The sequence below is a fragment of the Trachemys scripta genome, chromosome 22, assembly GCF_013100865.1.
Source record: "Trachemys scripta elegans isolate TJP31775 chromosome 22, CAS_Tse_1.0, whole genome shotgun sequence".
NCBI lineage: Eukaryota > Metazoa > Chordata > Testudines > Emydidae > Trachemys > Trachemys scripta.
In genome coordinates, this window is record NC_048319.1 from 15,716,679 (window position 1) to 15,739,844 (window position 23,166).

Genomic DNA, 23,166 nt, shown 5'->3' on the forward strand with positions numbered 1-23,166 from the left:
TTATAGAAATCAATGTATTTGAAAATGTATGGAAAACATCCAAACATATTTCATAAATTCCAATTGGTATTCTTTTGTTTAACAGTGCGATTAATCGTGATTAATTTTTTTGAGTTAATCGCATGAGTTAACTGCGATTAATCAACAGCCCTAATATTTACCCTACTCTGAAGGAGTCCTGTCCCATTTTAGCTTAAAATTCATTCTACTGCAGGTTTGTATACAAGACAAAAGTTTTAATGGTGGGGAAATAATCCAATATTCCCATAGTAGGCAAGGGGGAAGGATAAAGAAATCTATTTAAAAATCTTGGCAGTTTTGCTTGATTAATTTTTTTTCTATAAAAATGTAACAAGGAATAAACTTTTAAAGAAATCAGATGATACATATAAAAATAGTTTTCAGTGGCTCTGCAGGAAAAAAAATAGCAAAAATAAAAGGAAAGAAAGGAAAAAAGTAGCAAATAATAATGTTTTTTCACATCACTGAACATCCTCTAGACGTTGTCCTGGGATCCCCCTGGAGGAACAAAGAAATTAGTTAGTGCACAGTAGAATGATAGCAGGCCACAAGCACCTCATGTCCTGTCTTGACTAGTACAAAAGATAACTCAAGTTAGCTAACATGACTTGAAACACCATTTGGCACCTACTGCAGACAGTTTAACACCTTTACAAACTTGTTAGTTGGTCATGTTGTAACCTAGGCTCAGGTATCATACTGGTTTAAAAAGTATCTTTCTCCTAATCCAGATAGACCCCCGGTGGGGACTATCACTAAACACGTTGGGAATATGGCAAGAAGCAGTGTTGGCAGAGTTCCCTGCTATTATTCCACACTGGCAGAGAGGAGGGAAGAAGTGTGATATTGAGTCATCTTTGGAACTGTATTATCCTTCCTCTAAATGCAGTCTGTAATAATGCACAAACACACACCAATGAAGCTCGACCAGATATCTGGCACAGAACTGTATCCTGGCACCATGCTTCTATGGATACAAAACACACAACACTGTGTATTTGTTTTCAGATTCTTCCACTCTCCGAATTCAATCTCCTTGAAACCAAGAAATGTCCATAAGTTGATTTTAAAATTGCATTGGCCTAGCCTGCTGAGTTCATTGTGAAAGAGGCTACTAATGCCCACTGATCAAATCTGAATATACGGCAATAGTTTACAGTAGTTTGAAAGTGCCCTCTAGTATAACATGCACAAAGTTTTTCTCTTCTGTCAACTCCATTAACTGCTGGCCATACATTCTCCCATACTCATTCTAAAGCATTGGAATTTACATAAAAGGTAATCGTAACAAGGTCAGCCAAGTTTATTTATTGTGTAACATTTGTATCCTGCAGGAAAACACACCAGCAAAGTCCAGCTGCCATAGTGGGAACAGGATTGTCCATTTCCCTGTAATTAACTGCCATATTTTTCAGAATATCTTCTGTCTCTTTAGAGCAAGGATGCTACAGACATTAGTGCTAGCCCTGCTAGTAGGGAAGGCAGCACAGGCTGGTGGGAATCACTGATCACACAATTTCCCAGCTCTTATTTCATACAGCTGTCGAAGAGCAGCAATAGGAATCTACAGGGCAATAAAGATTTTTCTTTGTTCTATGGAGTTTACACTATCACCAACCTTCACGGCCTTTCTCAAAAACACTCCTGCTGTTTCAAATCCATTAGCACCAGGATTATGTTCCAAAGTCTATGGCACCCTGACCTGTCAGCAGTCACTGCCTACAGTGCATCTTGTGGGGCCCAAAAGGATACATCAGTTCCTCAAGTTAAGAGCTCAGGAGCAGGGATTGCAGAATGCTCTCTTTGGCACATCCTTTACAGGAACCTATTCCAAAAGCTGGGATCAGAATGGTCACAGCTTGCAAAAGCTGTTGGAAGATGCACCATTCCATGCTTGAATCTAACCCAATTCACCAGGCACAAGTGAGGAGAAGTGGGAGGATAGCCTGAGTTTAAACAAATGGTTCTCATCATATTACCTGCTGGTGAAAGAGATCCTCTTCTCCAAACTCTGCTTCATCCTCCTCCTCATTCTCCCGCACCACAACAGATTTTGTGACGCTTCTTACTGCAACTTCCTAGACAAGGGGACAGACACAGGTGTTCACTTTGCCATCAGCTCTTTCCCTCTCACCCAAACTTTGGGGAATTCCAAGCAGTTGGCCACATATTTGAACGATCATCCCTGGTTTGGGGTTTTTATTTAACCAAATCCTAGCCAATTAGGTTCTGCAAACTACAGGACCTCCCTTATTTCTGCCCATCTCTAACTGTAGTGATGTAATTTTTGTTTTCAATCATCCTTATCTTTAGCTATTTTCTCTTATTCATAGAAGTTTGAGAGGGAGCAGATAAGATGCCTTTCTACCTCTCATGTGGGGTTTATTCATTTTTAAAAACCTACTAATGGGCTTAACTGGGAACTGTGTCATAAAAGACTGCGGAATGTGCTAAGATCTGATCTATTTCTCTTAACTATTACACAGCTAAACTGAAACCTCTATCTAATTTCCACTCATATTCTAGGTCAGTTGCATGTACCAAATATTTGGAATTGTTGTCTTCACTTCACAAGGGGGAGGATAGCTCAGTGGTTTGAGCATTGGCCTACTAAACCCAGGGTTGTGTCTTCACTAAGCTACTACAAGGATTATTTTAAAATTCAGGAAGTTTCCTTCCTTTCTAATTTATTGTAGCAAAGATTAGTAATAAGAAGCTGTTGGTCCTCACAGCAGTTGCACATTGGAATTGTATGTAGGGGATACATCTGAATTTCTGGGGAAATCTTCCTAGATACAGACATTTCCAAGTGGAGGGACTGATAAATATCAGGTTGTGGGGAGAGGTTATTTTATTTTTGAGGATCTTTCAGCTACTAATTGAATAAATGTATCCAATTTGAATACTGAGCCAGTTCCCTTCCCCGTGTATATCTATGATCTTTTATCCTACCTCTGTGTCCTGTGCTGCTGTTCCTGCAATACCTTCATAGAACTGTCAGCAAGAAAGGCATGAAAACTGACACAGTGCTGGTCAGTTTTACTTTGCTATTGCTTCTGGACAGCTGAAGCAATGCATGTTTACCAACAGCAGCCAAAGCATGATCCTCCCTTGCAAGATTCTTCTGCAGGGACAGTTTTCAAAAACAGTTGTGGGAGGATGCAGGACAACGAAGAATACTCCGAAACCTGTGCCCAGTGGAAACTCCTGATATGGTTGCAGTACTGAAGAAATCTCTATTTTTTTTTGCATTATTATTGTTTACATAGCACCCTAAAATATACTCAGTATCATCATTTGGAATAATGAGCAATGCACATTTGCTTTCTCTACTGGAAATGTATACTCAAATCCTCTACTCTCCAGGACAGTTCACTAAAAAGATCAACTAAAGTGATCAGTATGTTGAACCATGTTTCCTAAAACCACATTTGAGCTCATAAATGTTTATCACTTAAACGTTACAGACAAATGAAAACACTACTTTGTTTAAAAGAAGAGAGTTAAGGATAGTGTGAAACTGCGATTTTGTCAAAATGCATAGATGGGTTTGGGAGGTAATGCAGCCCACATCATTTTCCAGAAGACAAAGCTTACCTCTCCATCAGAGTTCACCAGATATGTGCGGATGTCTCCTCCAGTGCCCCAGCTGCTCTGATTCTTCCACACAAGGACAGAAGGGGGGCTATGAGTCACACCTGCATCTGCAGCCCAGATCTAAGAAAGAGAAATTCTATATGCAGATGTTTATGCCCTTTTTCTTTTTATATATATGTAAAAAACCCTATATTTTTACTTTTCTCATTACCCTTTTCTTGCCACCCCACTTGCTCCTTCTCATTTCCCAATGACAGTGAAGTAGATGAAACTAGAGTGAAACTATTTGCAGGAAAATGTTTTTTTCCCTTCAAAACGTTAAGAAGCTGCAAGTTAATAGCAACCACAGTTACAGAGAAGAGAAAATAAATGGAGTTTAATATTTCAGTCATTTCTTTTCTGCATATAGCAATTAATCTTCCTGGACTCAGTGCATTTACTATCATGGTAGAGCCCAGAGACAAAATACAGCTGCATACTCATCCCGTTAACCTCTTAAAAGGCTATAAGTTCCCACTTGCTATGGCAAATATTTAAGCAATAATACAAGGAAAGCTGCTCCTTTCCTATGGAGAGACTTTTAATGCAGATTGCAGACAAAATATCTAATTTAGTAATGATTCATTTGGTGAACACAAAAATGCATATAAAATGCCAAACAACAGGCCTAACCCGACAGTTCTTAATCCACTAAAATAGTATTGCAGAAATTCAACTCCCATATCGTATTCTTTAGGAGCATGATCTTACTCCAAACAAAAGTGAACTCAATGGGAGCAGGGGCAAGCCCTATATCAAGCCCAGTTAAACACTCGCTCACATTCACACCAGATGCCACAGCAACAACAAAAGTGTCTCCTCAGTGACTTACTGTAACAGTTTGCCCAGCCCTGAGGACATACTTTGGAGTAAATTTATAAGCAATTTCTTCCGCATCTCCAATTTGTCTCTTCAGTCTCCAGTTACCCAGAGACTGGTCCTAATGGAAAGATATAGAAGTTTATTTAGGAATAGATATCTAGAGCCAGACAGATGGCATCTCTAATGCCTGTGTATTTATTAAAATGCTAAGGATACAGTCACTAGCTTTTCCCACGGTTTGTTATTGGGTCACATGCACTGTAGCTTCTGGGAGTATTTTTTTTAGCCCAATGAACAGTTTAGATTGCAAGCTCCTTATTTAAGGCTCAATCCTGCAAATACACAAGTAAGTAACTGTACTCACCCACTAATCCCATTAGAGTCAATGAGACTACTCAAATGAGTAAACTTACCTAGAGGTTTGTTTGCAGGATCAGGCTACTAAATGGTAAGCTTCTTGGAACACAAACTATCCCCTCTTCTGTGTCCTGTATAGCGCTGACCACAATATTGGTGCTGAAACAATACTATCAGCATTTAAGTACCACTTTGTCACTTCTGAAGGAGTGGTGCCCAAGGGAGACTGGCCATCATCTCTCTCCAGGGCGCAGTATGTTTGGGTTACAAGAGGCCATGTCATATCTGCATGCTAGCTCACTGCGGCCTTTCTAAAGGTTCTACTAACACTCACCTTCTCAGAGTTGTTCTTCAGTTGAACATATTTTCCCTCCAGGTCTATCTCTTCTATGCTGATGCCTCCTGTGGCTGAGGCTTGCTGGGACATTTGGAAACTACTGCTGCTACCGCTGGTGCTACCACTACTACTCCCAGTGCCAATTCCACTTGTACCACTGCCTGAAAGCTCCTCTGCTTCAACCCGTTTTCTCTTGCCTCGAGAAGAGCGAACAACTGAAGTGCTGGTGCTACTGCTGCTGGAGGTAGCCTTGGAGACTGTAACACGGGAGGACGGGCTTGGCGACAGCTTCAATCTTAACGCAATCAAACAGACATTTTAACCAGATGAAGAAGGCTGCAGTTAGATTCTCAGGAGCGGTCCAGGGGATTATTTGAGAGAATTAATATATACAATAACATGCCACAGTACACCAATACCCTAGGCTTTTATATGAACTGCTTTAAGGCATGATGACAGAAGCAGGAGAAACACAGAGTCCTGCAACCTTTGGCAGGTAAGTACAAAAGGAGCTGAATGTCAAGTACATGTTATTCCACAGTATTTCATAAATATTTGAATAGATGGGTGTTCAGATGAGAGCAGCAGCAACTGCCTCATTTTATGAACATTATGTATATAGTGGCCTCAGGTTCCAAGAGGCCAGCGTGGCCCTCAATTAGGCAAAGTTTGTGCACTGGTGTTCAAAGGGGACAAAACAATGTCAGAGCTGGGAAAAATTCCCACCTGCGCAGAGTGTGAAGCATGTGAAACCGATACCTACCTCTTTTCCTCACCCTCCAGAAGTTTTCGGTAGGCACTGATCTCCATGTCCAGTGCTAATTTGACATCAAGCAGTTCTTGGTATTCTGCAAGCTGCTGCTGCATCTGGTCCCTCATTTCCATCATTTCCCTTTCCTTGGCATCTAGCATCTTCCTGAACTTGTCCTGCTCACCAGCCATCATATCCTCCAGTTCCCGAATGCGATCTTCTGCGACACTAGCCTATGGTCACAGTAAAACAAGAAGTCAACCTAGCGTGTGTGGAGACAGAGGAGGATACGTGATTTCCCTCTGACAGGTATTGCAAAAGGGGAAACAAAATCAGACAGCTAGACTCAGGAATTCAATTACAGCCATGCATTTCCAGAGGCAGAACAGACATATGGGTCACCATCTAGTCCATCCCACAGGGAAAGGGCAGTGTATTATTCACTCTATAGCTTTAAGTGGCAAAAGCAACAGGGCTTTAGGGAACTCTTGGCAGGGTGTGCTCCTGCAACTAAGACATTTGCTAGGCCCCTTGTCTACTGAAATCCAGACTAGTTAATCTTTTGGGAATGCTCCAAAACCCCTTTCATCCCCTGAAATGTAGGGAAAAAGTTGAGTTTTGAGATAGAATATATGCAACAGGGAGGGGTTACTGTACCAGGAACAGTTGGTAGGATTGGGGCTATAATGGCAGTTTAATAATTAGTGTAAGATGGGATACAGGTCACATTGTCTGATAAGTAACTTTAGAATAAGATTTTCAATGCAAATACTCGCAATTACAAGTTTAAAATTCACCTTCCACTAAAATGTGTATAAAATGTACTGTTTTCTACAAACATACCTGCTAGTCAACTCATTCTCCAATGCATTCATGGAGAGTGAACAAAGGGAAAGGAATTCAAGTTTTATTTGACCAACCGTTCACAGAGTTTTAGATGTACGGAAATGTAGTTCCTTCACCTGTTTTTGCAAGCCAGAGAGCTGGTAGCTGAGAGACTCTATCCTCATGCGAGCTTCCTTCAGCTCTTCCCGGGCAGCACTGGCAGCTTTGTCATTTTGGTCAGAGGACAGTTTGGCATTCTCCAACTGGAAGAGAGTTTGGCACAGGATACTCACATTAGACTAGGCTTCACAGGCTTAGGGCTGCACTGACTAAACCGGCTTGTGCTACTAGAACAGAAAGTCCATCATCTTCTCCATTACACACACTCAATTTTAATATGACTGCAAAACTGGCTAAGAAATATAACTAGGCACAGAGTCTGTGTCTAGAAATAACAGTTTAAAAGAGAATTTCAAATAAGTGAAATTTAAAATTAACTGCTTTCATTAACTTCCTGCAAAGTTAAATGTCATCTGTACAATCATGTTACAGCCATTCCATTAATAAGAAATGGTTATTCACCTATTTTTCTGTAGCTGTCGTTCTTGCAAGATGTGTTGCACATCTCCATTCCACTGTAGGTGTGTACACACCTACAGCACAGCTGTCAGAAAATTTTCCCATGGCGGTCCCTGTTGGAGCAACTTGAGTGCCCTCTGTTGCCTTGCACTACTGCACGCAGGTATAAAAGATGGAACTGCCCCGACCCCCCTCAGTCTCTTCTTACCAGAACAATTCCGATAGAAGGAGGGAGGGTCATGGAATAGAAATGTGCAAAACATCTTGAAATTACCAAAAAAAAAAGTTAGTAGCAGTCTCTACTTCGAGTGACTGCACATGTCCATTCACTGTAGGTGTCTCACAAGCAGTTTGAACTGGAAGTGGTTTCAGTGTTTACTTTAATAAAGAATAGATGATTACTCATCCAAATCTGGCATTGTCTCTGGATTGCTGAGAGGCAGCAAAGTGAGAGGCAAATGCATGGAATGATGACCAGGTTGCTTTCTTACAAATGTCAAAGATGGGCATATGAGCCAGAAATACCGCAGAAGCTGCCTGAGACCTCGCTGAATGGGCCACACTCTACTCAGGGGCGTCACATTACACTGCTCTACAGCCAAAATGCTTCTGAAATAAATGTAGTCAAACTTTACTAATTCTGGGTCACTGAGAACAAAAATGATGCTTAAAATTGTTGATTGGCTCTAGTTTTCAAGATATGCTATTGGGTCAGTATATACGACCCTTGACTTGGGAATGGCGGAGGATAAGTGAGTTATAAAGGGAAGGGATCTCAATTTAAACCAGAAATGACTAAAATACATCTTTGACTGGATCTATGAATAAATCTATGACTGGTTTGGACAGTACTTGCTTTTTAGGCAAAACAATGAATGATGTAATCTGAAGCTGGTATTGCGTCATACATGATATGAATTGCATCATGTTATTCCTAGAAGTAATGGATGATGCAATCATAACAAAGCTTACATCACTCTGCTGAACAAATTGCCCTATATCAGCTCTAGAAATCATACGGTGTCGTGCTCTCTTATTTGTCAGTGTTTGATTTTGCAAAGGGACACATTTCTGTTTAGCCAAAGTGAGCAGAGATGCCTCGTACTTGTGTGAACAGTGCAGATAACTTCTGCTATGTTTGTGGTGAAGTGACTTTTGCATCACAAAAGCACAGTAATAACCACAATGGTTAAGAAAGCCTATCACCTTTATTTTGGCTGCAAAATTGGAGATCGGGACAAGAGGTGGGCCCCACACATATACTGCAACACTTGTGCAACAAATCTTTGCCAGTGGTTGAACAGGAAAGGAAATCTATGCCTTTTGCAGTGTCAATGATTTGGAGAGCGCCAACAGATCATACCAGCAATTGTTACTTCTGCATGGTACCTCCAGTTGGGAAAGGTGTGTCAAAGAAGAAAAAGTGGACTGTGCATTATCCAAACATTCCATCAGCTATACGCCCAGTACCCCATGGAGAAGGGCTGCCGGTTACTGATACACCAGAATCATTCTCACTTGAGTCAGACGAGGAAGAGGATGAAGCTTCTGGTCCTGAACCATCAATGTCACAGGACCCACATTTTCTCCCATCCTCCTCCTCTGAACCACACCTCATAACACAAGGTGAACTGAATGACCTTGTCAGGGATTTGGAACTACTCAAGAGTAAGGCAGAGCTGTTGGGCTCCAGACTACAGCAGTGGAATCTCCTGGCAGGTGATGTTAGGGTTTCCATGTTTCATGACTGTCAAAAGGATCTTGTCCCATTCTTCTTCATGGAAGGTGATCTTGTAGCCTGCAACAACATCGATGGTGTGATGGCAGCCCTCAACATGGTTCACGATCCAGATGAGGGGAGACTGTTCATTGATTCATCGAAGACGAGTCTTAAAGCTGTTTTACTGCATAATGGCAATTTTTGCCATCAATTCCAGTCCATATGAAGGAAACCTATGACAACATGAAACAACTTTTGAGGTGCATAAACTATGACCAACATCAGTGGCAGCTTTGTGGCGATTTGAAGGTTGTTGCTCTCTTGCTTGCTCTGCAGACTGGATACACAAAGTACTGCTGTTTTTTCTGCAAATGGGATAGTTGTGCAAGAAATTCCCACTACATCAAGAAAGATTGGCCACTCCGACAGTCATTGGAGGCTAGGAGGAAAAGTGTTCAGCATCCACCACTTGTTGAATCAAGGAAGATTTTGTTATTACGCTTACACATCAAGCTGGGTCTGATGAAGAACTTTGTCAAGGCCATTGACAAAACACAAGCAGCTTTCAAGTACCTCCGTGGAAAATTTCAAAAGGTTAAGTGAAGCTAAGATAAAGGAAGGTGTCTTTGTTGGTCCTCAGATTCGTGAACTTCTTCGAGATGATGCATTTGACCATGCACTGCGTGGCAAGGAAAAGACTGCATGGAAAGCCTTCCAGTTAGTGGCAATAAATTTTCTCGGAAACAACAAGGCAGACAACTACAGGTTGTTGGTGGAAAACCTCCTCAAGGCATACAAAAGCCTTGGTTGCAACATGTCACTAAAGATACATTTTTTGCACTCTCATCTAGATTTTTTTCCACCGAACTGCGGAGCAGTGAGCAACGAGCACGGTGAGCGATTTCACCAGGACATTGCAACAATGGAGAAACGCTATCAGGGCAAATGGAGCCCATCAATGCTTGCAGACTATTGCTGGACAGTGACAAGAGATGCTCCATTTAATGAATACAAGAGACAAGCCAAGAAGCGCCGAGTAGACACTGAATAGGACTAAACTATGTACATAATAGATTTTTGCCTTTTGTTTCATAATAAATTTTATTTATATAACCCTTTTGCTGATTTTTGAAGTGTTACATAAACAGGACAGGTGAAATATTATCATGTAAAGCAACCATAAACACATGAAAAGACCTAGGTTTACAATTTATGATTAAAACTCTACTATCTACACAATATACATAGACATAAAATGTAAAAACTTAAATATCTTAGAAACAGTAGCCAATCAGTTGTTTTAATTGTCATATTTGAATTCAGCACATCAAAATACATAATAAATAGCACATTTTATCTCTGAAGCAGACGACTTCTCAAAAATTGCAGACCAGTGTTATCAAACTGATAGCGTAACTGAATATAACTGGATATCCAAGAAGAGATTCTCTGAGTGGACACTGGACAGCCTTTCATTCTGTCTGCAATTGTGATGAACAGTTGTATTGAAGACCAAAATGATTTAGTCTGATCCAGGTAAAAAGCCAAAGCTCTTCTAACATCTAGAGTGAGAAGCTTTTCCTTGTCTTTATGCATATGAGGCTTTGGAAAGACAAGTCATCAGATTGCCTGATTAATGTGAAAGCTGGAAACTGCTTTAGAAAGAAACTTCGGGTGAGGACAAAGGCAAACTGTTACTACAGAAGACCATATAGGGAGGCTCTGACACACTAGCACTTGCAATGTCCCCACTTTTCTGGCCAACATAACAGCAGCCAAAAAAAAGCCACTTTAATTGAAAGGTGTAGCAGTGAACAGGTTGCCAGAAACCCAAAGGGGGAACCCATCAACTTTGCTGAAACTAGATTCAAGTTCCATGGGGGAGGGGAGTGTCAGGATACTGTATCTGTGGATATAATTTTTTTTTTTTTTGGTGCAGAATTCCCTCAGGAGTAAATTATATTCCTAAAGAATTGCCATTATTCTAAAAGTTAGTAAAGCCTCCGGGAGATTCAGCCTCCAGTGTCTCTCTGGGGTGCAGGAGCCATGTTAATTCCCTCTCTCTCTCAAGTTCAAGCTAAGACAATCCCTGCTGGTTTCTCTGATAGCTTTGTTTGTGACTAATATGTAAACTGAGGTAAACCCACATTTCTTTGTCTAAGACAGACCTGTTTATCACTTTTGCTAGGCTAGGATGTCTTTGTTTTAAACATGTTTTAATAACATTATACAAAGGGTATTAATAACTTCACATACAAATTCAAACACATCTTTTAAGTTGATGACAGCATACCAGTGCCTGGGATACAGAGAAGGAATAATGGAAGCTAGGGTGACCTTCTGGAATTTTATTTTCTTCAGGAACTTGTTGAGTTCTTTCAGATCTAAAATAGGCCTGAGACAGCCTTTTGCTTTCGGGATTAGAACGTAGCAGGAATAAAATCTCTTTCCTGTGAGTAACAGAGGAACTTCATCTATGGCTCCCACAAGACACAGAGATTGGACCTCCTGTAGTACAACAGCCTCATGACAGAGGTCCCTGGACAAGGCCAAGGAACAAGGGCGGGAGGGGGGATGGAAACAAACTCAAGGGTACATCCCAATTCCACTATGCTTAAAACCCACCAATCTGTGGTGATGCCAGACCAAGAATTTAGGAAGTGGGATAGGCGATTAGCAAATGGGGGATGTGAAAAGATGGCATTCTGGGGACTGGCAGTCTGTCCTTGACCAATGCATCAAAATGTTTGTTTGGAGGACCCAACTTGCCTAGATGAACCGGCACTGCAGAGGCAGAAAGAGGTGGTAGACGTCTCTTATAACTTCTGCTCTTCTTCCTGGACACGTCCTTGGTACAGGTCATGACATTTGGATAGTGGGAGTGCTATGGGTGAAAGGAGTTTCTTTTTGTTGCCAGCATATAAATACCCAGAGACTTAATGGTCACTTTTGATTCCTTGTGACTATGCAGCCTCTTGTCAGTCTTTCCAGAAAAAAGTGAAGGACCCTCAAAAAGGATCTTGAATGGTCTATTGGCACCACCCCCTATTGTAAGTACCCTTTTGGAGGTCTGGAATAGTCTGGTGAACCTCTGAGGGGGGGGTGGGAGGGGGGATGACCCAAAATGACTGCAGCCATGACCACCACCACCTAATGAGGCCACGTCTCAAGCTACAGAGTCAGTTGGGTCTAGACCAGCCTGCAAAGACGTTATGGCAACTAATTTCCCCTCATCCACCATCACAGTAAATCCCTGTTTCAGCTCATCTAGTAGCCTGTCCTTATATTTTACAATTTTACCCCGAGAGATAGTATTGTAATGACCCAGCAGAGCCTCCTGGTTTGCAATTCAAAGCTATGAACCTCCTGTGGAATAAAGCTTCCTTCCAAATTAGTCCAATTTCTTTACTTCTTTGCTTTTCAGTAATAACACCTGGTGACCCTGTCTCCTCTTTTTCATTGGCTACAGAGACTACCAGGGAGCGCAGAGAGGGATGATTATAGAAATTTTTCAAGTCCTGTGAGGGGACATAGTAACTACTCTGCTCTTTTTGCAGTAGTGGGCAAGGAAGATGGGGTCTGCCACAGAACACTTTCAGGCTGAAGGATAGCCTCCTTAATAGGGAGAGCTACCTTACAGGGTCCCACCAAGGCTAAAATGTCCACAAGCACATGTGACTTTCCCTGGACCTCCTCCAGCTGGATATTCAGAGTTGCAGCCATCCTCTTCAACATCTCCCGATGGGCTCTGTAATCATCAGGTGTGGGAGAAACAGACTCTGCTTATCACTGCCTTATTGGTGGATGACGAGGAGGTGGTCAAGGACTGGTGACGTGAACCCTCTTCTGATTCCTCCAAGATCAACTCCTGAGAGCAAACCTCTGCATATACAAGTCTCTACCAAGGGTGGTTGATGTGATTCTGGTACAGACACTCGCAAAGGCAAGTTGTGAGGCATGCTCTAGATTGAGGAGGGAAACCCCAAAGATTCCTGAAAGGCCACTGATATGGCCCCTGGACCCCAATTATGTCTGGGCCATTGGTCCTTGTGGGATAGGCCATGCTGTGACTACGCCTGGTACCATGGTGAATAGGCACTCCATGGGAACTGCTGTATGTATTCGGGCAGTGACATGTAAGAACCTCAGAATCCAATGACAAGTCCTCATCCTCCCACCAGGAGAGAGCTGTCACCATCAGTACTGGGGAGACAGGTTCAGAGCCTGGAGTTGGAGGTACTGCAAGATCATGGCTGGTTTCCCCCTACTTGCTACTGATCTGACATACACATTAAAGAGTGGGCCTGAAGGTACCGTATGGGGCATCTGAGGAATAGTCAACATTGATACTTTAGACACTGGAGCTGGGTTAGAGTCCTGAACAGCAAGGAAAATCGGTACTGACAGGCTGAATAACTCCCAAACTGCCATAAAAATGGCACTGTGACAGAATGCTGGGCAACAACAGCTGAGCCAGCACTCTGGTCACTGCAGCTCCAATTAAACACTGCAGAACAGACCTGGTTAAGAAGAGCTGTGCCTAACTGGTGAGGGGAGGAGAGTTGGAAGGCTAATTAAGCCATTAGGCCAAGGCTCTGCTCTTCCCCGCTTGCCTCAGGAGCTGAGGGCTCCCTAAGATGGTAGGAGTACGGCTATATATTGTACAAGGGTGGTGGGAACCGACATTGTAAATAAACTGCACTGGGTGTTTTACTAGCATAAAGGTCTCTGAACGGTTTGTGGACTTGAGCAGAGGTAGGAGTGAGTGGGCCCTGCCACAGGCACCAGGAAATCCTACAATACTGATATCTGAACTGAGGTCCATCTAGTCCAGATGAGGTCCACCAGTGCCAGATGCTTCAAAGGAAGGAGTAAAAGCCCTGCAGCTGGCAGATAATCCGCTCCCCTCATTAGGTCTCATGGTGATCTCTAGCAGTTCAGAGGTTGGTTGTAGCCCTGACACGAGATTTATTAACCCTTCCAAAATTTTTGTCAGCATTAACTGTAACACTGGATATTTGTTATCTTTACAAATGTCCAATCCCTTTCTGAATCTTGCTAAATTCTTTGTCTCAATGACTTCCTGAGGCAGTGAGTTTCACAGTCTAAGAAGTGCCGTGTGAAAAAGTATTTTTTTTTAGTCTATTATGAATTTATCTTCCCTTCTAATTTCACTGAAACTCTCCTTGTTCTTGTGTTATGACGGAGGGAGAACAGAAACTCCTGATACACCACCTCAGACCAGTTATTTTATATACTTTTATCAAGCCTCCCTCCACCCCAGGCAAACAATATGTTTTTTCATTCCCTCTTCATGTGAAAGTTTTTCCACCTCTCTAATCATTTTCAATGTCCTTGTCTGAACCCCCTTTAATTCCATACTATCCTTTTTGTGATGGGGTGACAGTACAGATTTTTATAATGCTATTATAATATATTCTTTATCCCTTTTCTTATACATCCAAACATTTTGTTAGCTTTTTTGACTGCAGCTGATCATCAAGCAAGTCTTCATAGAGCTGTCTACAATGATGCCCAGTTGCATTGCTGAGTTAATACATGCAGTGTTGCTGTAATCATGTTGGTCCCAGGATATTAGAGAGAAAAAGTGGGTGAGGTAATATCTTTTATTAGACCAACTTCGGTTGGCGAAAGCAACAAGTTTTCAAGCTTACACAGAGCTCTTCTTTGGGTGTGGGAGTTGATAGAGTTAATTAGAATCCTGTAAGGTGTAGGAGTAGTTTACCTTTTTCCCTTCAATGTGCATTACTTTATTTTATCAATATTGAACTTCATCTGCCATCCAGACAACCTTAACCTGGCCCTCTGTTTGATACCATTATTCTCATGGGATTAATTTATATTTTCCACTGTCTGTGGTTTTGAATCTCATGTTAATTCACTTTCACCATTTACAACAGATGTGTTCATTGGTTTATAATAATAGTACTGTTAACTATACTATATTACTCAGGGGCGGGGTTTCTAATAGATAAGAGCATTTTTAATACATTTATTTGGTAGGTGTTCTATATGAGCACCTGGGTCTGATGCCATCAGCCTTTAGGTAAACTCCAGCTAGTACAGAACTCTGTGACCCCTCAGCAACTCCGGCTTCTGCAAGAACATCAAATCTGTCATCCACTCCCTATACTGACTTCCCACAGAACACTGAATCAAGTTCAAGGTCTCAAGCCTTATCTTCAAGGTGCTCAACAGCCTGGGCCCAGGGTATCTGAAAGACTATCCAAAGCTCTGGGATGAAGACTGTGGTCCTCACATAGTGAGACTCCCTACAAGAAGGATAAAGCTTGTTTGTGCAGGAGACAGAGCTTTCTCGAAGGCCAGACCAAGAATGCAGAATTAATTCCCCCAGGAACTAAGAACTATCATAAACCTCCCCATCTTCCACTTCAAGGGCAAGGCACATTATTGTGACCTTGCCTCCTCTTAGAGAAACCCAGAGTAACAAGTGTACTTAGATACATTTTTCAAAAAATATTCAAGATGGAACTAGAAAATTGCACAGGTCCGGTTACAAAGAAAATCCTGGTGTTACCTTAACTATAGAGCCACTCCGAGTGCTTCCATAGTAGCATGAAAGTTCCCTGAGGTAGGGATAGAGTTTTCCCGTTGATTGTGAGGCAGCCAGTAGAACACTAAGATACCAGTAATATCTACCTTGGCCTGATAGGTCTGTTCCAGCTCCATTTTGTACAGTTTGACCTGTTCATCATGTTGATTGCGCAGATCCTGCAGGGCCTGGGCCATTTTGGATTCATACTCCTGCTGGTGACTGCTGTCTATCTCAACTAAACGGTGCTCATGCCGTTTCCTTGTCTCTCTTACTTCCTACATAAACAAAAATGCAGGCAAAGGCCCAAGTTAGGGTAAACAACACGATCAATTTCTTTTACACCACAATTAATTATTTCTGTTATTTAGCTGCCAAGGCATTGAAAGCATATCACAAAGTCCAACACAGTTAAAAATACGAACTTTAGATCTGTTAAGGTGAGCTAAATGTTTTAACAGATACAAAATTATCTGGTCCCTTTCTACAGGAGCTAATTTATAAACATGTTCAAACATTAATTGTCTTCATTTAAAAAACGCAAAGAGATTCTAAAATAAGGGGTTATTTTGTGCTGCATTAACCAAATAAGAGAGAGCAGGATCAAATATCAATTTTAACAGCAGATCGAGTGCAGCACAAAACCCTCTCCCCTCAACACACACACATTAAACCCACTGGTAGATGACACTCTCTGTAGAGATTCATATATTACTCTGGTAAAAATGGGTACACTGTGAACCAGTGACACGAGGTGAAAATAATGAATTCATATGGGTGTGCACTTAAGAGATCAATCTGGATGAGCCCTATTTATTTAAGACTTTGAATTAACAGCAAAAAACCTACATGCATCTTCTTTCCCTGAAGTATAACAGGACCTAAAATGTGATGCTCTTGAATTTTATTGTTTTCACTCAGACATTCTCTCTCTTTCCAGAGAACTGTGAGCTCTTGATGCCCTAAATTAACCTTTCAACATGTTTGCATGCATGAGCAACATACATAGAAGGCTAACAGGAATTCAGAACGACTTTACAAATTGTCTTACAGGAATACCCTACATCTGCAAACAGAAGAGAGACTCTCAAACGACAAAAAAATGTCTTTCCACTCACTGTGATGTACCTTAATCTGATATAGAGAGAATTCCATTTTATATGCCAAGATAACTAGAAGTGCAGAGCCAGGTAGTTCTGGGTGCTTACCCCAGCTCTGCCACTGATTTAACGTGTGACTTTATGCAAGTCATTTAATAGCTTTGTGCCTCAGTTTCTCTATTTATAAAATGTGGACAATGATGATCATTTCCCTAACTCACAAGATTAGTCATTGTTTGTAGAGCACTTTGAGCAAAGGCTACATAAGCTCTGTGTTATGATTAAGCTGTTGGATTGATCATACCTCCTCAAATATGTTCTTCCGGAAATCCAGGTCCTCTTGTAAGCTCTGGCAGCGATTCTCCAAGTCCACTCGCATCAATGTCTCCTTTTCCAATTGCTTCTTAGCCACAGCATGACCATCTTCTGCCTAGTGAGAAATTCAGAATCCAAATTTTAAAACTGCATTTAAGTTCAACTGGCATCCTTGTTCTCCATTTATGAAATTCTACATAGTGCCCTTAATTTAATTGCCTGTTCCCAAGTGTTCCCAACTATTCATCCGTTCCCAAGTTAACGAGTTTCCCAAAAGAATACCAGTGACTACATTTAAAACAACTTTCATATGCTGGTATCACCTACTACAGTTCATGTTTATCTCAGTAGTCTGATAACAAAACTGGGAATTGTTAGCTCCCCACACTTTATACATGGAGTAGACTATTCTTTAAATATTTTTCATTGGGACAGCCTGGGTATTATTTCTGCATGTACTTGATGATGTAAAAGGATGGTGCTGAAGCAGTGCTGAAATGCCAGGCTTTACTCAAGACAATGTTGGGCTGCCCTTGGTCATGAACAAACATTTGTGGGTTTCATAAACCAGTTGAGAAAGACAGGCATCTGCATACCAGAGTTGTTCTATGGAGCAAGAGCCACACACATGCAAATTTAATCTCTATACTTCATGTATCAATCTCTAAGTAGATATATTAGCATGATTGTGCAACACATTACAACAGTAAACTAAAGTAACAAATTCAACAGGATAGAGTCTTTCTTTGTATATAGGTAAACTCTAAAATGTTCCTTTACATACCTTAGCAAGCTGGGCCCGCAGGTCAGCAACCTCTGCTTCCAAACTGCGCTTCTCATTAAGAGCAGTACTGAGTTCTGCTTCACTTCTATGGAACAGGGCTTCAAGATCCTTAATGCGACTCTGAGCCACGGATAAATCTGCATCTTTCTTTTTGTAGCTAAAAAAAATAATAGATATATGTGTCTTATTTCCACAAGCTGGCTGCTAGTTTTATTTCTTTCAAAAGGTTTTGTTACATTGAGGTTCCATATCCCAAACTGACCTCTAGCAATTATTACTCATTATTTACCACTAGGTGGCCCCAGACTACTATCTATTTTAAGTTATTAAAAATAAACCACTCTAAAAAAACTTTTTTTCCATTGAGCTGTTGCAAATCTGTTGATTACTTAAGAGAAACTTTAGCAACTTTAGCCACTTGTGGGGGGAAAAGTTACATTAAAACTGTCTCCCCAACAGACCGTGATAAAGTCAGCATTATATATACACACAGCACAATGTCCAGTGCTGAATAAAAATTCCATTAATCAATTAACTTAAAAGTTGGATAGCACATTTCATCCCGAGGAGCCTTACAAACCTTGGACCTGATCCTTAGAGTAGGAGAGCACCTGCAACTCCCACTGAAGTCAATGTGTGTTGCAGGTGTTCAGTGCTTCTAAGGATCAGGGCCATTCTACATAATGTGCTCATTCCCAAACCAAAAAATCGTTTCACCCACCACTGAAATGCAGTCACATCTTGGAGGCAAAGTAGCAATCATTTAACAGTACCCAGTACAATACACATCAAATGATGACAGATCATTTTTCCCAGTGCAGATAGCCAGGAACATTTGATAGTTGGCAATGAAAGTTTGTAGACTGACAGAAGAACAGGCTTTCCTTCTGAAAAGGTCAAGCTTTTTAGAGAGTCCATGTCCCTTGGTGTCATCTTAGGAAATCCTTGTTGTTCAGACTTTTCTTGTAAGAGATCCTGGCACCTGATGTGAGTAGAAATCCTCAAAGCTCTTAAGAAGGAGTTGATATCACTATCAGCTCTTTTAGACGTAGACAATATCAGAGGTTAGGGTCTGCCACAAGTAATTAGCTGGCTCCAATAATTCCTTGTTGATCAGCATTGCAAGATTTCCAGGCATAGTGTGGTGCAGAATATCAAATAATTTTAGGCTTCTCTTGAACCACCTCCTGTGTAAAGGGTCTCAGCTATATATTTCACAAGGTTGTGGAAGATTCTGAGATTATCTGGTGGGTGGCACGGATGGATTAACAGTGTCATCAGGAAAGGAGGAGGATACTGGAGCTGGAATCAATTGCTCATCCACCTCTGCACACTGATCTTCCTCACTCCACCTCTAGTCTCTAGATTCGGTGATTGCGCTAGCTGACTTAGGTAACTAACTAACCTGCCATAAGGTGAAGGCAATTTAACCAGTTGGGGGGAGCAGGAAGAAGGAGGCGGGAAGAGGCAGAGGATGGTGGCTTGCAGACATATGGCTACATAACCCATGCCCAGCACAGCCAAGACTGGTAAGCATATGCATACTGGACTCCACAAAGGATGATACTGAGGGCATGTTTCCAACAAGACTAATGTGTCTTCCTAATTACAGAGTGGTCTTGTGGCATCCCTCCCAGGATCCCAGTATAATGCCCAGGAAGAGGAATGGGAATGAGTAGGAGATGAATCCCAATGGAGAAGATGAAAGAGAATACATCTCTTTTAGTGGCACAACTACCCTTTCCAGTTTGCTATGGCATTCCAGCATAAGAAACATGTTACTGACCTCTCCCATGCAAAATGTGGCACTGTGATTTCAGTGACCAAAAACCTAATCATCGTTGCTGATGTTTGTACAAGCCAACAAGAGTGAGTGTGGTACAAGGCCCATATATAGACTGCTGAACAGGCCATTGATGCCAAGGTGGTCCAATACCAATGTGATGGATACAAACACACTCAGTATCAAGAAAGGTGGCACTGAAAAGTCAGCAAGAAGTTGTTAAACAAGTCTATCCTAAACAAAGAAAGAGGTGGTTTTTTATCTGTAACTGGAGGTTCTTCAAGATGGGTGGTCCCTCTTTGTATTCCAAATGTGCGTGCGGATGTGCGCCAAGTGCAGAAAGATTTTCTTAACAGTGTCTGTTGACCCACATGTGTCATGCATCCCCTCATGCTCCCAGACAAGGTTATAATAAGCTGTGTGTATCAACACCTCTCCAGTGACCCCGATACTGCTGAGTTGTCCAGTCTGCAGTAGAGGGGTGAAAGGCAGGTTGTGGAACACAGGTAAGTAACCTCCTCTTCTTCTTTGAGTGATGGTCCGTATATGTATTCCAAATATGGGGGAGTAGTGAGCTGTGATCAACATGGAGTTGGGTGCAAGGATAAAGTGGAAGTGCAGTATCTGTAGCACGGTGTGGCACACTACAGCGTCCGCAGCCGCTCTTGGGTGAGGCGTAGTAGGCTATGAATGTGTGAATGGAATGCTGCATTGCCACCAGAGGCGGATTAAGCTTTTGTGGGGCCCTGGGCCAAAGCAAGTGGTGTCCTCTCCCACCCCTTCTGCCTGCTGTTCCCGATGTCACCCCCGCACTCCTGCCAGGGAAATGGGGTTGGGGCATGGGGGCTTGCCCTGCTCCCCATGGGCAGGCAGAATGGGGCAAGCCCCCATGCCCCGACCCCACTCCCCAGCAGGAGTGCCGGGTAGGCGGACGGAGCAGGGCAAGTGCTACCACCTGGACCTATACAAAACTGAGGGGAATGTCCAACGTTTTGAGCCTAAAGTGGTAATCAAGGATGATCAGTATGGATATTGCACTCAGTTGGTGGTGATGGGGGTGAGCTCATGAAGTGAAACGTTTCCATTTAGCCCAGTAGCAGGCCCTTCTGGATGTCCTCCAGCTTTGAGTATTGAATAGGGTAATCTAGGGGCCAGATCAGACGAGAAACATTCACATAAAAAAGAATTGGACACATCAGAAAAGGGCAGACAAATAAACAGTGACAATTTTTTAAAGTGCTTGTATATAAATGTTAGAAGTCTAAATAATAAGATGGGTGAACTAGAGTGCCTTGTGATAAAGGAGGATATTGATATAATAGGCATCACGGAAACCTGGTGGACTGAGGACAACCAAGGGGACACAATCATTCCGGGGTACAAAATATATTGGAAGGACAGAACAGGTCGTGCGACTGCGGGGGCGGGGAGTATGGAGTGGCAATATATGTGAAAGAAAATGTAGAATCAAATGAAGTAAAAATCTTAAGTGAATCCACATGTTCCATAGAATCTCTATGGATAGTAATTTCATGCTCTAATAAGAATATAACATTAGGGATCTATTACTGACCACCTGACCAGGACAGTGATAGTGACGATGAAATGCTAAGAGAAATTAGAGAGGTTATCAAAATTAAGAACTCAATGATAGTGGGGGATTTCAATTATCCCCATATTGATTAGAAACATGTCACCTCAGGACAAAATGCAGACACAAAATTTCTCGATACTTTAAATGACTGCTTCTTGGAGCAGCTGGTACGGGAACCCACAAGGGGAGAGGCAACTCTCGATTTAGTCCTGAGTGGAGTGCAGGAGCTGGTCCAAGAGGTAACTATAACAGGACAGCTTGGAAATAGTGACCATAATATAACAACATTTAACATCCCTGTGGTGGGAAGAACACCTCAACAGCCCAACACTGTGGCATTTAATTTCAGAAAGGTGAACTATGAAAAAATGAGGGGGTTAGTTAAACAGAAATTAAAAGGTACAGTGACTAAAGTGAAATCCCTGCAAGCTGCATGGACCCTTTTCAAAGACGCCATAATCGAGGCCCAACTTAAACGTATACTCCAAATTAAAAAACACAGTAAAAACTAAAAAAGAGCCACCATGGCTTAACAACCATGTAAAAGAAGCAGTGAAAGATAAAAAGGCATCTTTTAAAAAGTGGAAGTCAAATCCTAGTGAGGTAAGTAGAAAGGAACATAAACACTGCCTAATTAAGTGTAAAAATGTAATAAGAAAAGCCAAAGAGGAGTCTGAAGAATGGCTAGCCAAAAACTCAAAAGGTAATAAAATGTTTTTTAAATACATCAGAAGCAGGAAGCCTGCTAAACAACCAGTGGGGCCCCTGGACAATCGAGATACAAAAGGAGCGCTTAAAGACAATAAAGTCATTGCGGAGAAACTAAATGGATTCTTTGCTTCAGTCTTCACGGCTGAGGATGTTAGGGAGATTCCCAAACCTGAGCCGGCTTTTGTAGGTGACAAATCAGAGGAATTGTCACAGATTGAGGTGTCACTAGAGGAGATTTTGGAATTAATTGATAAACTTAACAGTAACAAGTCACCGGGACCAGATGGCATTCACCCAAGAGTACTGAAAGAACTCAAATGTTAAGTTGCAGAACTATTAACTATGGTTTGTAACCTGTCCTTTAAATCGGCTTCTGTACCCAATGACTGGAGGATAGCTAATGTAACGCCAATATTTAAAAAGGGCTCTAGAGGTCACCCAGGCAATTACAGACCGGTAAGTCTAACGTCAGTACCGGGCAAATTAGTTGAAACAATCATAAAGAATAAAATTGTCAGACACATAGAAGAACATTGTTGGGTAAAAGTCAACATGGTTTCTGTAAAGGGAAATCGTGTCTTACTAATCTATTAGAGTTCTTTGAAGGGGTCAACAAACATGTGGACAAGGGGGATCCAGTGGACATAGTGTACTTAGATTTCCAGAAAGCCTTTGACAAGGTTCCTCACCAAAGGATCTTACGTAAATTAAGTTGTCATGGGATAAGAGGGAAGGTCCTTTCATGGATTGAGAACTGGTTAAAGGACAGGGAACAAAGGGTAGGAATAAATGGTAAATTCTCAGAATGGAGAGGGGTAACAAGTGGTGTCCCCCTTGGTGGAATCTCCTTCCCTAGAGGATTTTAAGGTCAGGCTTGACAAAGCCCTGGCTCGGATGATTTAGTTGGGGATTGGTCCTGCTTTGAGCAGGGGTTGGACTAGATGACCTCCTCAGGTCCCTTCCAACACTGATATTCTATGATTCTATGAAATCCATGCTGGCTGCTAGTGATTACCACTTCGTCCTCCAGGTATTTGTAAATTTAATGTTTTATACATTGTTCTAGTAGCGTCCCAGGTATCAAAGTAAAGCTGACCATCTATAGTTCAGCCTCTTTTCACCCTTTTTAAAAATGGGCACTATGTTAGCCCTTCTCCAATCTTCTGGGACCTCTCTTGTCATCCATGAGTTTGTAAATATTATTGCCAGTGGCTCTGAGATTTCTTCAGCTAATTCCTTCAGTACCCTCAAGTGAAT

The 23,166-nt window shown here is 41.8% G+C and overlaps 1 protein-coding gene across 1 annotated transcript in view; it reads right to left on the reverse strand.

Moving 5' to 3' along the window:
• Positions 1-23,166, reverse strand: part of LMNB2 (lamin B2) — a 151,321-nt gene continuing 128,155 nt past the window's right edge. Inside the window, exons 4-13 of the mRNA XM_034755603.1 lie at positions 17,822-17,978; positions 17,027-17,152; positions 15,730-15,900; positions 6,887-7,012; positions 5,937-6,157; positions 5,171-5,468; positions 4,490-4,597; positions 3,619-3,738; positions 2,001-2,099; positions 1-519 (exon numbers count right to left, since the gene is read on the reverse strand). Coding sequence (XP_034611494.1) covers positions 478-519; positions 2,001-2,099; positions 3,619-3,738; positions 4,490-4,597; positions 5,171-5,468; positions 5,937-6,157; positions 6,887-7,012; positions 15,730-15,900; positions 17,027-17,152; positions 17,822-17,978 — 1,468 coding nt within the window. The 3' untranslated portion in view covers positions 1-477. The remainder of the gene's footprint in view (positions 520-2,000; positions 2,100-3,618; positions 3,739-4,489; positions 4,598-5,170; positions 5,469-5,936; positions 6,158-6,886; positions 7,013-15,729; positions 15,901-17,026; positions 17,153-17,821; positions 17,979-23,166) is intronic.